General features: G+C 34.9%; 1 protein-coding gene and 1 pseudogene across 1 annotated transcript; both read right to left on the bottom strand.

Annotated features, from left to right (window-relative positions):
- Window positions 1-4635: 4635 nt before the first annotated feature.
- On the bottom strand, window positions 4636-6891 carry LOC120194262 (plant UBX domain-containing protein 4-like). The gene is made up of 5 exons (XM_039196626.1): window positions 6301-6891; window positions 5931-6222; window positions 5349-5444; window positions 4842-5251; window positions 4636-4807 (listed from the first exon to the last, which is right to left on the bottom strand). The coding sequence occupies exons 1-4, from the start codon at window positions 6795-6797 to the stop codon at window positions 4868-4870; spliced, it is 1269 nt and encodes a 422-aa protein (XP_039052557.1). The 5' UTR covers window positions 6798-6891; the 3' UTR covers window positions 4636-4807; window positions 4842-4867.
- Window positions 6892-8063: 1172 nt separating this feature from the next.
- On the bottom strand, window positions 8064-10323 carry LOC120194251 (annotated as a pseudogene).
- Window positions 10324-14253: the final 3930 nt, after the last annotated feature.

The raw sequence follows: 14253 nt of genomic DNA, 5'->3' as shown, positions 1-14253 counted from the left end.
GTCAAAGCAGAATTTGTTTCGAAAGGCGTTGATGGGCTGCCATCTAATTGTCTCAATAAATATGATTTTGGGATAAAAAATTGCATATGAAACAGAGAAATGATACCAATATTTCTTTTCATACACATAAATCTTATGACGTTCTACCATACTTTTTCATGCTATATAAGTCTTTTTCCTTATTTATTATTTAATTTGAAGATTCACTTATTTATCACTGTCCTGCCTTGATTTATAATTTTATAATCTGTCCTATTTTATTTATTAATATTTTTATAATTTATTGTAATTATTCAATGTATGGAGGGTTTGAATAATTATAATAAATTACACTTTAGATTTATTCAACTTGTCGCTCGATTGATTTTGTAGACAAAGCACCATATAAAGTATGAAAGTAAAAGATGCCTTCGGAGGCAATGGAGTTGTTTGCCACAACTGATTTATCCTTACTATTTATTCAATACCCTTTTATATTTTCTAATTATATCCCTCTTTATATCTACATTCATTCCATTCTTTTATACTTTCACGTTACTAATTTTTAATTTAATATTAGAAGTTTAAATTACCAAAAATAAAATATATCAGGCGGACAGTTTAATTAAATTTACTTCCAAATAATCTTATAATCTCTCAATCAGACATTATAATCTTATATTATTTTCAAATAAACCAAACAAAATAATACAATATTTTCATTGTAATCTTATATCTACAAATGGGGCACGAGAGGAACTCGTTTAAAAACTACTCTTTGTGCGTAAACACTAATGATTTCATGGGATAATGAAGGGGACCATACATAAAACCAGTGCGTACACAAATGGGTTATGTATTGATATAAGTCAACGCATGCTTCTTACAAAATATATTCACACGCTTAATATTTTTTCTGATTTAATTAATTCAGGTCAACTCAACCCTTTGATATATATATATATATATATGAACCATTAAAGAAGTGTTGGGTGGAACCAAGTGCATGTCATGTGTTGAAGTGGTGCTTCTGTTTCATTTCTAGACACTAATTGGGTGGATCTTTTGGATTGGCTTTTAGTTTTAGGCAGCAATGATGGATGGAAATTATGTATTGGTCTATCGGCTTTTGCTATTTATATATTTCATTTTTTAAAAAAAATGGGTATTTAGAAATAATAATGAAATAACTGTCACAAGTCTAGAACATAAATCATAAAATAAATATAAAGTAGAATAAAAGAATACCTTATAAATATTCATTAAGTCATATATATATATATATCATTAACTTATGACAGATCGATAACATGGAGGCAAATCCAAGTGTAATAGTAAACGAATAATACTGAAATTCAAGGTTTCATCTGATTTTAACTAAGATGTTGATATTAAAAAACATCATTTGATGCCATTCTGGACTTGGAATTTGAGTGAGTATTAGATAAGACAGCTATACCAACAACCCACGTACAGAAAAAACTGGTCCATTCATTATGAAAAGTATACTTAATTTTTTATTTTATTTGAAATCAAACTTGCAATAATTTTTTAAAATATGAATTCACTTAAATCCCATGTTTTTAACATAATATATTTATCTAAATTGGACCATAAAATATAGAAATGATATTTTTAATATTATGATAAATTCAAATAGGAAAACGAATTTTGAAATTCAAGTAGAATTATTGGTAAGTAATAAGATTATGTCGGTGAACATTGAAAATCCCACTCAGAAATCTGTTTTACCTTTAAGTTCGCCGTACAATATCTTTGAAAGTTTATATATTTTTTTATTGTTTTTTACGTTTTCGAGTTTTAGCCTTTATTTTTGTGATATTTTGTATGTTTATTTCATAGTCTATATACGATTCCGTGATAATTTTTTAAAAAACTTTATTTCAACTATCAAACTTGCATTAAAATTATTAAGGATAATAATATATATTAATTTATCTCTTCTGACTTTAGCCAAGAATTATAATCAATTATTTTTAAATAGTAATCGGTATTTGATTCTTTTTAGGATGTATAGAAAACGATGAATCATGTCTCCTTTGTTTAGTCTTATACGACAATTTAAACATTAATCTCTAATGTTGATATCAGATATAAAATTATCATTAAATATTTGTAGATTGACATAAAATATAAATGAGACCGTCTAACAATAAATTCGATACTGACATATTTTTGGAAAGCATAACAGAAGTATAACAAAAATTCAGTATGAAATTCTTGGATACATACGAGGGAAATGTGTATTGTGAAAAGTGTAAAGGGCATTTGGAAGACAAGGATGGCTTCCCTTCCCCTCCACTCCAAGTTCTCACATAAGAGTTTGTGTCATTGTCCCACCCTTATTCAACTTCAACCACCGCACCCCACCGTCAAATGCCGCTCCTCCCATTTCTTTTACCATCCGATCATCCCAACACCATGGCCCTACCATTACACACAACTAAGATCCCAATGCCAAAAAAACCCTTTAAGAATCTGCATATATATACTTAATAAATGGACCAATGCCCTGCCCTTTATATTCTTATATTATTATATACTCCAAAATTATATCACCCAAGTTTTGCCATTACTGCATTGATTTCCCATATCTCCATCGATCCCTCTCAAACCAAACACCCAAAAAAAAAAGGGATGAATCGCTTTCAGCTTTGCTCCCTTGTTGTTACCCTCTTCCTTTTTACTTCCAGGACTCAAACACTTGGTGTTTCGGCCGAACATAGCAGACAACCTCGTCAACATGTTTTTCGTCCACGGTCGTCGTCAAATAGTTCCCCTTTTAAAGACCAACCAACCACCCATCTTGGTGAAGAAAAACGAAGAGTTCCGACCGGCTCGAACCCATTACATAACAGGAGATGAAAGCGAAGAAAACCGACTGCAAATAAACACGAATTTCAGATAATATCTCTCTTCTCTTTCTTCTTCTCTCTTTCTTCTTCTTAACCTTGCTTTGCTGTGAGCATACTTTTGGATGATATCAGTGACGATATCACAAATTTTATATACCTAGAATTAGTTGGTGAGCAGAGAGAGATTGTACAGACTAAAGAAGGTAGAGATGAATTAATGAAGTAAACTCTTCTATATTTTAGATTAAGTAGAAAGGCAATATCTATATATATGAACGTAGTTTCAGCATGATTTAATAGGGTTGAGTTGTTTTGCTTTTTTCCTTCCCTTATGAACGTGTTTTGGACTTACGATTGTGAACCCAGTTCTAGTTTTTTTCCTCATGGATTTTCTGAAAAACTGCAGCGAGAGAGAATACTATTACAGCTTTGTGAACCATCGTTATCATTTTTTTTGGTGCTTGGCACTGAATGCAATTCTGATATGCAATTCAAGTTAAGCTTTAGTACACGAAACCCAAGGTTTTGAATTGATTGAAAGCTGGAAAAAGAACTCATAAATTGCCACTTTGAATTTGGTTTTTCTTCTTCCTTTCTACAGTCTGGAACTTATGTGGAGTGATAATTGGAAGGAGTGTTTTCTCTCAGCTGCTGTGACTGAGAGGTGCAGGTCTTAATGGCGGTTTTTAATATCCCACTATTTCATACAACCACCATACAATTAATGTTTGATATCATCGCATACGATTTATTCCGCTTCCATAATAATTACTTTTTAGGTTCGACTGGGCTAAAAATATTGTTTCCAAATTTGAACTTTAATGATTTTAATAGAAAATTTTGTAAAGCCATTGGGTCTTGCTGCAGCAGCAGCTGCGACCCTCCATATTTACAGCTTGCCCTTCAGCTTATTATTGTTGTACCTGGACTTGCTTCCAGTTGTATGTACTTTGTGTTGACTACCCTCTTCAAGTTTTGTCCATATGGGTCATCCAAATCCCAAGTAAAGATTATCTTGTCCAAGCCCGGACCAGATAGGTCATTGGGCCAACCAAACATTCGCCTACTCTAGCAAACTAAGCCATTCCCATTATCTATTATTAACCGTTTTCCAAATCAAAAATAAATGGTTTAAAATCAAGGTATAACATTTTAATTCTCAATATTCATTTTGAGACAAAATAATCATGATTGGATAAAAAAATTAATTAATTGATGTCAATACTCGTCACTAATATCACAATTTTTACGTGTCTAAAATACTAACGAGATATATACCGCTCATACACAAGCAATGATATGATACACGACTAATGAAATAGTGAGACATATCACATGTATACAAATGACAACTTAACATGTATTATATATTTAAAATGATGATGTCACATATCCAAAGTGATGATATGGTACATATCATGTTATTACTTTAAAGATATAAGACTTACTAAGTCAACAAATGTATTTATCATTATTTAATTAACGAATTTCCATCCAATTAGAAGTCATTTTACCCTAAAATAAAATACTAAAGATATAAAAAATACTCCAAAAGTTATCAACATGTATTGGCGCAAATGAATTAAGTGTTGACTTTTATTATAAATTAAGGCGTGCTGTTTGAGCTAAAATCCAGCTCAAAAGAAAAGGTAAATTTTGTTAACGTATAGAAAAGAACTAAACATTTACCTGAACCGAAGGTAGATGCCACTCCTCGAATTTCAAGAAATGCAATGGACATTTACCTTATGTTTGAAAAGATGAAACCTGCAAAGATACCAATAGCAATGGACATTTACCCTAGGTTTGAAAAGATGAATTTGAAAATCCATAACTATAAATTGCAGAATACTGACTAAACATTTCGAACATAAAACAACGGCAGAGATTCGTGAATCCCATCAGTTTTGACCGATAGATAAATGTTTATTTTGCATGATATCTCATGGAGTCAACGAGTCATTGAAATAAAATGAAGAAAAAAAAGAGGAAAAAATAAAATAAAACCATGGCTAGTATTTCTGGATAACAACTGAATTAGCAATGCCGGCCTGCTCTACTGTTTGGTCTAAATCAGTCAATTGTTTAGGAGGGAAACCCATTGTCTGCAACTGGTAGTTTCTAGCTCCACCAGGCCATGATGCATCGATGAACCCACGGACATCTCTGATTGTATGATGGTAATTGAAGCGTGAGATCATGCGTGTACCGTCCGATAACCTTAGCTGAATAGAGGTTGTTGGCAACGATGAATCCACAACCAGCCCTGCAGATGGGGTCAATGCAGAGGTGATACTACTGGCAGCAGCAGTTGGCTCAGAGGGAGTAGGGCTTGAGATGCTACTTCCAAGAGTTCTTCCAACACCATGAAATGCACTTTGGTGCTTCTTCGGTTCCTGCACGAAAACAAGGGCAGAAAGGCAACATAATTGCAGGAACAGGCAAAAGAACCAACACACGAAGAACTTATAAGAGGAGAAATAATGGACGCACAGAATAGTTTTCATCCCGTCTAAGGAGGTGAAGTTCCACTTTTGTTCTCGGATCAGCTGGTTGAAGCTCTTTTGGACATTGAGACTGCATCACACTCTGCAATCAAGTATGATTTAGAATAACCACATTAGCATTTAGCAATCTATATCGAAAAAAGAAGCACTAGCAGAAACACAAACACACACGCTGGAAATTTTATAGTCTAACTTATCAAGAAAGTCAAAGGTTGTTCAAACATGTAATCTTCTCAATTTTACCTACAAACCAAACTTCTGTTACTCAAATTCTGAGTCAACTAAAAAATTCGAATAAATAGCAGCAAATAAACCCAAGGTTGAAGGTCCACAACAAAATAATGCACAGTGCTAATCGAGAAGCTTCAGTCACGAAGAAACATTAATGATTAACCTCTAAAGCTAATTGATATAAAACAATAACATCTAAATAAACAAAATCCTGAATCCTAACAACTAAATCTGTAATTCTTCAAACACAAATATATATATATACTAATTAAACCCTTGTAATTCATCAACCACGCATATATGTAATATATACATAATAACTGTACATTATTATTACCTCTATGAAAGAAGCATTGGCAGGATCAGCGAGTTGACGCAAAGGCCCATCATCAATTGTAAAACCATTCCTCCAAAAAGTGATAGTGTGATTGACAACTTCGGGTGGTGGCGGAGGAGCAGGTGCCAAGGTTTCCCCGGTGAGTAACCTTGCCGTCCCACTGAAGCTTCTCGTGCTCGAAGACGACGGACGGAAGTAATCGTCAGATCCTTCCACAGCTCCCGCTTGTCTCGCTTGATTAAAAATCGAATCCACGTCGTGAGGCTTCGAAGGATCTCGAACCACCATCCCACTGATCACCCAAATTAGCAAACTGAAAAAACAAAAATATGCTAACAAAAATCTAAGAGAGCAGTACAAAAAATTAAACCTTTTTTCACCTCCGGTGAAATAGTCCTGGCCTTCATCAGAGTCGCTGTCGGACCCACCGGGAGGGGTCCGGTTCAGATCGGCGAGGGTCCGAATTCCACGATCGTTGCCACCGCCGCCACCGGACGGTTTCTTATCAGTGCGGCGCGACCTAAGCCCGTAAGGGGGGCGAGAAGGGCGTGCAGGGGAAGGGGAGCGGGACCTAGAAGGCGATTGTGAGGGAGAATAATCAGGGGAATCAGAGGGCGAGGAAGTCAGGGAGTTGTTAATGGCGCCGGAGGGGGGCGGTGCGATCGGGTGCGATTGGTGTGCGACGGTGGAATTGCTGTCGAGGAAAGTGGAAACGGCTGCGTCGAGGTCCCACTGGTGGGATTCCAAAAAGAAGAGGGCTTCTTCTTTAGAAGAAGAAGTGATTTCGATGAAGGAGTTGATCAAAGCTGCGTTTCGATCGGCGGTCGGGTCACTGGGATTTTCTTGCCGCGGCGTTTCGTGCTCCATTGTTGAGTTATTTTGCGATAAAAAATAGTAAGGACGACAATAGTTCCCAACTCTTCACTCCAAGTAAAGAGCTTTGCTTCGACATAGAATTTGGGTAGATTTTAATCTCATTCTAGGCGTTTCCCGTTTAGTAACTTGGGGTCTACAATACGATGGCGTTTCTTTATTTTAGACATTTTATTCATCCATAAATTTTGATAATTTGAAGGAAATATACAAAAATAATATAAACATATATTCGCGTCCATTAACTTATTAACATTTAGGATAAATTATTTATTTAGTCACCTATCTATTATTTTATTTTTATTTTTATTACTTAATTATTTATTTTTAAGATTATATCTAACGTTTTTCGTTTTGATCACACATATAAAAATCTTAATAAATATATTGACTTGACATGATGTGACATTTCTATGCCAATGGAATGTCAAATGCTTTTCCAATTAAAACATGATTTATACGAGAATATTTGAACTTCTTTATTGAACTTTAAATCTTGATTTAACAATGGGTTGTTGGATATGTTATTCTCAAATATATCACCATTTAACTAACGGGTCAAAGGCTTGGGTTGTGTAATCAACAACAAGAGGATTAAATTTTGGACAAACGTCTGCGGCTACTGATGGTGGTAGCAACGAAACACGATGGAAGCTACTATATCATCAACAAGCAGAGGGTGAGAGAAGGTGAAATAAATTTTGAGAGGTTTTTTTGTTTGAGAATATGTAAAAACGATCTTTCAAAAATTCAGGTATCAAATTAAAAATTAGCAATTTTTATTAACGTGTCAGGTCAGTGATCTAATGGAGATTAACATTCAAGTGACCAAAATGTTATAACCCAAAAACATAAGTGATCAAAAGTAAACATTTTCGATACCAATGATTAAAACAGAACAAACCCAAAACAAAAGGGACCGTATTGAAATTGACCCTTTTTATTTTTTAAAACTTAAACATTGTTCGTTTGATCGTTCATATTCGAAAGAGAAAAAAGAAGTTTTAAAATCCAGTGTCGATCTGATACCGCATCCGATCATAGAGTTTGTCCTAAATTCGATTCATGGAGAAGATGATGAATCAATCAATGGTCCAAAATTTTCAAGATCGACCTTTCACCAATATTACCATATGCTGCTATCTCACTTCAGTTCATCGCTCTCCGCCGTCAAAAGATAAGAAGGTTGAAGCACTGTGCTCATTTTGACAATTCGTCGAACAATTTAAAAGCATCAGATAGGTAAAGAAGACATGCAACAACAACTAAAAACGAATATGTATATTTTCACTATTATAAATATTCAAGAAAAATGAAGGTAAAAGTAATACAAGTGGCTTCAACACCTTTAGTTCAATCACACAAGAAAGTATTTCACGATTCTCATCAACCCTATATATATATATATTGTTTCTAAAAGGAGGCAACCAGTTCTTGTTCATGGCTTTCCTCCAGCTGCAACAATCTTGCAAAAACCCCAACTAATGGCGCTGTGTTATATGTGCAGGCCTCCGTCTGCATATAATTATCTCTTTGGTCCATGAAATTATCTCGGCAATCCGTTCCCCCAATCAAAGCCCCAACCAACACATTTGGATTCGGCTCGGACAGACCATACCAATTGTCATACCCTTGGGTGCACCCAATGAACCCTTTGTTTTCTCTGTATGATACTATGGAGGCCCCTCTGTGGTGCACCCTTGTGGGGTACTTGGAACCATAACCCACTAAATAGCTCATGTTCATAGGGTTTGACCCTAGTATGTAGTATACTTGATATTTCGCAAAATTGAGGATCTCTTCACGATCCACCGTCCCGGAAGGGCATCGGAGGTGTTCGTTTGAATCGTAGAGGAAGTCGGAGTAGACAGTGAGAAGGAACAGCGCCGTCGACACATATTGCATGTTGTTCCATTGCCGGACATATAAAAGACCTCCCGGGGTACGTTCGATGTTGTCGTTTCTGGCATTGTTTTTGTTGAGACATGAGCATAGGTAGTACTCGGCTTTGGATCGGTATTGCTTCAGAATGTAAGCCTCTTGCTCCAGTTTTGCTCTCAACAGCAACTGCAAAACAACATTTAAAAGTTCATTATAAAGAATGAGATCGTAGATGTTGTTGGAATGCAGATATGATGAAATGAATTATTTAGATCAAATTCGAATTCGAGAGTCGTTGTCTAGGTAGAGAACAAGAATGTTTCATAGGATACTTTGGTGAGGAGAGAATTTACCTTTGACGCCAAAACTTGGACCCCAGCTGAACTCTGATATGGCCCAGACAATCCCACCAAAACAATGAGCCTCGTTAATTACGTACTTCAAGTAATCCTCCCTGTCGGTGGCTTCGTACAGCCACAAAGCTGCCCACAACAACTCATCCATGAACCCACTCACCGACGCATAGTATCTCTTCACCACCCCTACACTCCCATCGTATTTCCCTCTATACTTGTCCCCAAACTCAAACAACTACAACAAAATCAAAATTCACCGCCTCTAGTTTCAATCATCACATAACACGGTATTACTATTAGTTTATAAGCTAACATATGAACCTTGTTTTTCCTTTAATATTTACCTCTTGAGCATGGTGCAAGAGCAAGTGAGAGTAATGCGGGTTTGTTTCCTTGAACACAACGGAGGCTGCCGCCATTGCCGCCGCCGTCTCGCCCGCAAGATCCGACCCCGGGTTGTTCTCGTCGATCTTGTAGGCTCGGCGTGAGGTGGTCATGTCCTCCGGCCGTTGCCAACAGTAATTGTCGGTGTCCCCATCACCCACATAATGACAACAGTCGACAAACAAACCTTATGTGTTTGATATTATATAATTATGAAACTTAACACAAATAAATGTTTGGGAAATGGAACTACCTCCGCCCATAGTACATTTAGGCTGGTGTGTGCCTTAATGAAGTAATCCGTCCCCCATTTAATGGCCTCCAAAGCATGTTCTAGTTCGCCGGCATTGGCGATCTGATCTCGGAATTCGATGACACCCCACGACAGCATTGTCACCGTGAAAGCCATCGGGAGTCCGAATTTGACATGATCGCCGGCATCGTAGTATCCTCCAACTAAGTCCACCTATGACAGTAAACACAAAAGAAAGCTTTTCAAGTTAGGCAAACCATTCGTTTTTGAAACATTTCAATGAATTTAGGTCGGAGGCCATATTCCTTGTTCCAAGCCGTCGGTGAGGCCAGAATGGTCTCGCCAGGTGACGCGTTGGTTATAGGGTAACCGGCCGGATCTTTGGGATTCAAAGTAGAGGAGGCTCTTGGTTAATGCATCAGCGTAATCAAACAGTTGAGCTGTTGCGGAGGAAATGAAGAAAACAGAGAAGAGAACAAGGCAACAATGGGGAGCAAATCTCGGCATTTGTTGATGATTATGGATTAGCATCCTCTGCTCTTCCATTGTCCCTTTCTCTTTAGGGGTGAAGGGTAAATATATCAGAAGCACAACCTCTCGCCCTCTTTCTTTGAAATGTGCCTTTTTATACTATGGGTGGAGTTGAGTGACTCAGTGAGTGATCTGTTCACAATCAAAAGTGAGATTTGGTGGAAATTTGGGGTTTTTAGTTTTTGACCTCACCATATTTTTCTAACCATAGCCATGGTTTAATCCCAATGAATTTGTTATATACATTCATGGCAGATTCCTGATAGGTTTTTTTTAAGTACGTTGTAATATAATTAATGCTTTGGATTTAATATTGATTTAAATCATTAAAATAGATAGCTAAAGAATAGTAATGTGAATTATGTAATGGCCATGTGTGGAGCAAATAAGTAGGGAATTTATAAAGTGCAGAGAGATTTGTTAGAATTGTTGAACGGCTTCAGCGTTACAGACAAGAAATTCATCTCCGTTCCCTATGATGCGAGACTCGTGGGGGACTGCTGCTATTAGTGATAAAAGAATGGGGGAAAACAGTAACTGCCGACGGAGTTTTTAGGGCATGGTATGGAAGCTTCGCTCTCTTCTTCTTTCTCTGCCCGCTGACTTCTTCATTTTGGTCGCCATACAATAATGCATTCGTTCATTGTTCTGTCCATTTGAAAATAATTAAATTTGAAACTTTCAAATTATTATTACTATTCTTGTTTTTAACTTTTTTGGGGTGAAATCCTAAAAATAATTCAAACTGAAAACGGCGTTTGTTATGGCCCATCTAGAGACATATTCTAAATGGTAGCAATTTTTTATTAAAAAAATTATGTGGCGATAGTATCTATTGATAATTTTTCTTTATAAGTGAGAATATATATTTTACTCAAGACCTCTAAAAATTAATATTCTTCTTAGCTTTAGAGATAATTCAATAAATTCAAGAGTAAAGTACACAAATAGTCTCACGACTATAGGGTGATGATTTATTAAGTCTATCGACTATCAAAAGTTACAAAATGATCATTTAACTATATATATTGTTGTTTTGTTGAGTCCCTCGACTATTAAAAGTTATAAAAGGATCACCTAACTATTTAGTATGTTCCAAACTTGTCCTTTTCCCTTCAAATATTGACAATAATCTGAGTTGGATGTTAATATGCTGACTGAGATATGATAATTTATTTTAGATTATGGGATCATATTTTATCATATCTTAGTCATCAGGTTAACATTCAACTCAAACCATCGTTAATTTTATAATGAAAAAGGACGAGTTTGGAACATACTAAATAGTTGGGTGATCATTTTGTAATTTTTAATAGTATGAGGACTCAATAAAGTAACATTCTATAATTGAAAGTCTATTTTATAACTTTTAATAGATGAGAGACTCGATAAAACATCACCCTATAATCAAGAAATTATGTATGTAATTTTCCCTAAATTCAAATGGTAACAATATTTTATTCTCAAAGGGAAATTATTAGAACCATGTACAATTTTCAAAACCGTATATCATCACGAATTAATTATGATTGAAAAATAGTAATCATCGGGCTTTTGGACCCAACATAATGATCATATTGCTTCATATCATATGATTATAATTATCTCGAACCGGTAAAAAACTAAAAGCATCATAACATATTTAACTTTATTTATGAAATATATTACTATTAAATTTTAAATACATATATAATTTTTTCGAAATTAAAATTAAAACTTAATATTAATCTAAATTAAAATAATACTTTTATCATTACATTATAGATTCCATTGATAATATAGAGATACAGGTAAATTATACTATTTATCACTTAATTATATTTTTATTTTTATTTTGATTATAGTTTAAAATATTTCAATTTGATCACTCAATTTTAGAATTATTCATGTTTGATCACTCTACCATTAAATAATTGACGGTGTTACGACATGTCAAAATAACATAGTTTTAGATTCATACATAAAATTAAATTTAGGCCAAAACTATCGTTATTTTAACCTAAATAAAAAAATTATAAGTTCTTTTCTTCTATTTCCTTCTTCTTTTCCCCTCTTTCTATCTATTTCTCTCTTCAACATGAACGAATACAAGTTCTGACCACCATATAGGTCGTCGTTTTGGGATCTTTAATTACCAGACTGTTGAGGGATAGATATATAAACTTTAATTTTTTGTAAGCACGATTAAGTTCTAATCTCTCTTTGACATGAATGAATATTTGGTGTGCACGAAGACCAGAGACTCAAATCGTAAATCTTAATCATGTTAATTGTAACTATGCTTTTGTAAGAAACATTTGAAACAAATTGAATTTCGTTTTGCATTCAACATTTGTAGTGTATATTTAATTACCTGATTAATGTAACATAACACTTCCTAGCATTAGAATTTGAATATTTTTATATTGATCATTTTAGACCATATAAAATTTTAAGGAAATATAAATTTTAATGTAGGTTGATAATGAATATCACTGAAAAGTGTTTAAATTAATAAAAAAATTGAAAATTCTCACCGGATTTTTAATATAAAATTTAATGAATCGAACGGTATTTTTTTAATATTTTAATCAATACTTTTTCTTATATATATCAGACACTTCAATGTTCGCTTCTTAGCCATTACATTTCCAAAAAACGATGAGAAGGCGCCAAACGCCTCTAGCACCTCCCTTTTTCAGTTACCTACCTTATTTTTGACATGGGATGTTTTCGCATAAAGTTTCTATTGATTTTATCATCTTTCTTATGTAATAGCAGTTCAGGTCATTTCTTTGTTGAGAATGCATTCACAGATCTATAGTTACTTTGATATAATTAATAACATAATCTGGTTTGCCCGAGTGGTTAAGGGGGCAGACTTAAGATCTGCTGCACGCGTGAATTCGAATCTCACACCAGCAATTTGGGTTTTTAACATCCCTGAGTTTTTTTAACTCTGGTACGTTTCACTTCATATCCTTGCACTCATGTTGCTCCACTGATACATAAGGAACTCTGGATTTTTCTTTTTTCGAGGGGATGGGGAAGAGTGTGTGGGGTGGACTGCAGTTTATTGCGTTTCTGCCTGTTGTTGAGAGTCTCTTCTTTGCAACTTACAATTAAGGCTTATCACTTTCACATGTGCAATGATCTAGTTTACTGTTTAACTGAAACATTGCTCCACATGAAATTGGAAACTTAAGTCACTCAGGATGACATAATACATGCATTGTTACCAAGGTAAAAACGTGAATCTATTTGTTTTCTAGGGATACGGATGTGCCCACCTGTGGTAACAATTGGACAAGTTTCACCACAATCAGTAATGGTTAAACATGTTGTAATGCTCCACCATTCTTGGACTGCTCTTGTATGGCTTGTGACCTTTATCCTTGCAGACAGAACTAAGATAATCTTGTAGTCATAACCAGTTCAATCCCTTTTGTTTCAGCATTCAAAGAACAGCCTTTCTCTCAGGCGCTTGTATTAGGCTTTACTAATTGTTTCAACCATGTCTAGAATTATATATTTTGCATGACAAGTATAAAATTGCAGATGGTGTAGGTCTATTTTCAGCAAAAGCATCAGATCAACCTATGTAAACTTTTCCATTTTCCTCAACTTGTATGCAGGGGCGGGGCTAGGACAGCGCAATGTGCACGACGGAACAGGGCACCAAAAAATTAGATTTATTACTATTGTTACAATAAAAAAACAAACAAAGTATTATGGATCAGTGGTAAAATTTTTGGGCTCAAAACCACAGAACTTGCGGTCGAATCTTGTTGAAGTCATATGAGAAATACCAATAATTAATATTGTGCAACAGTTGTAAAGCTTATCTCATTTTTTTTTTGTCTAACTCCACTTTACGAAAAATGATATCATCTTCTTCAATTCACTTTACCAAACTTCAATTATTCATCTTCCCTCGTTAATTCCCATTCCCATCATAATCATAAATTCCTTTTATTCCTTTAATTAATTAGTTCCGTTAATCTCAATTTTCTAACAACCACACTATTTTTAATAATTTGCACAGCACCTCCAACGTCCTAACCCA

This window comes from Hibiscus syriacus, unplaced genomic scaffold (genome assembly GCF_006381635.1).
Source record: "Hibiscus syriacus cultivar Baekdansim isolate YM2019G1 unplaced genomic scaffold, ASM638163v2 tig00004384_pilon, whole genome shotgun sequence".
In the NCBI taxonomy this organism is placed as follows: Eukaryota; Viridiplantae; Streptophyta; class Magnoliopsida; order Malvales; family Malvaceae; genus Hibiscus; species Hibiscus syriacus.
Note: the sequence above shows the minus strand (reverse complement) of the source record. Positions and strands in the feature narration are given on the sequence as shown.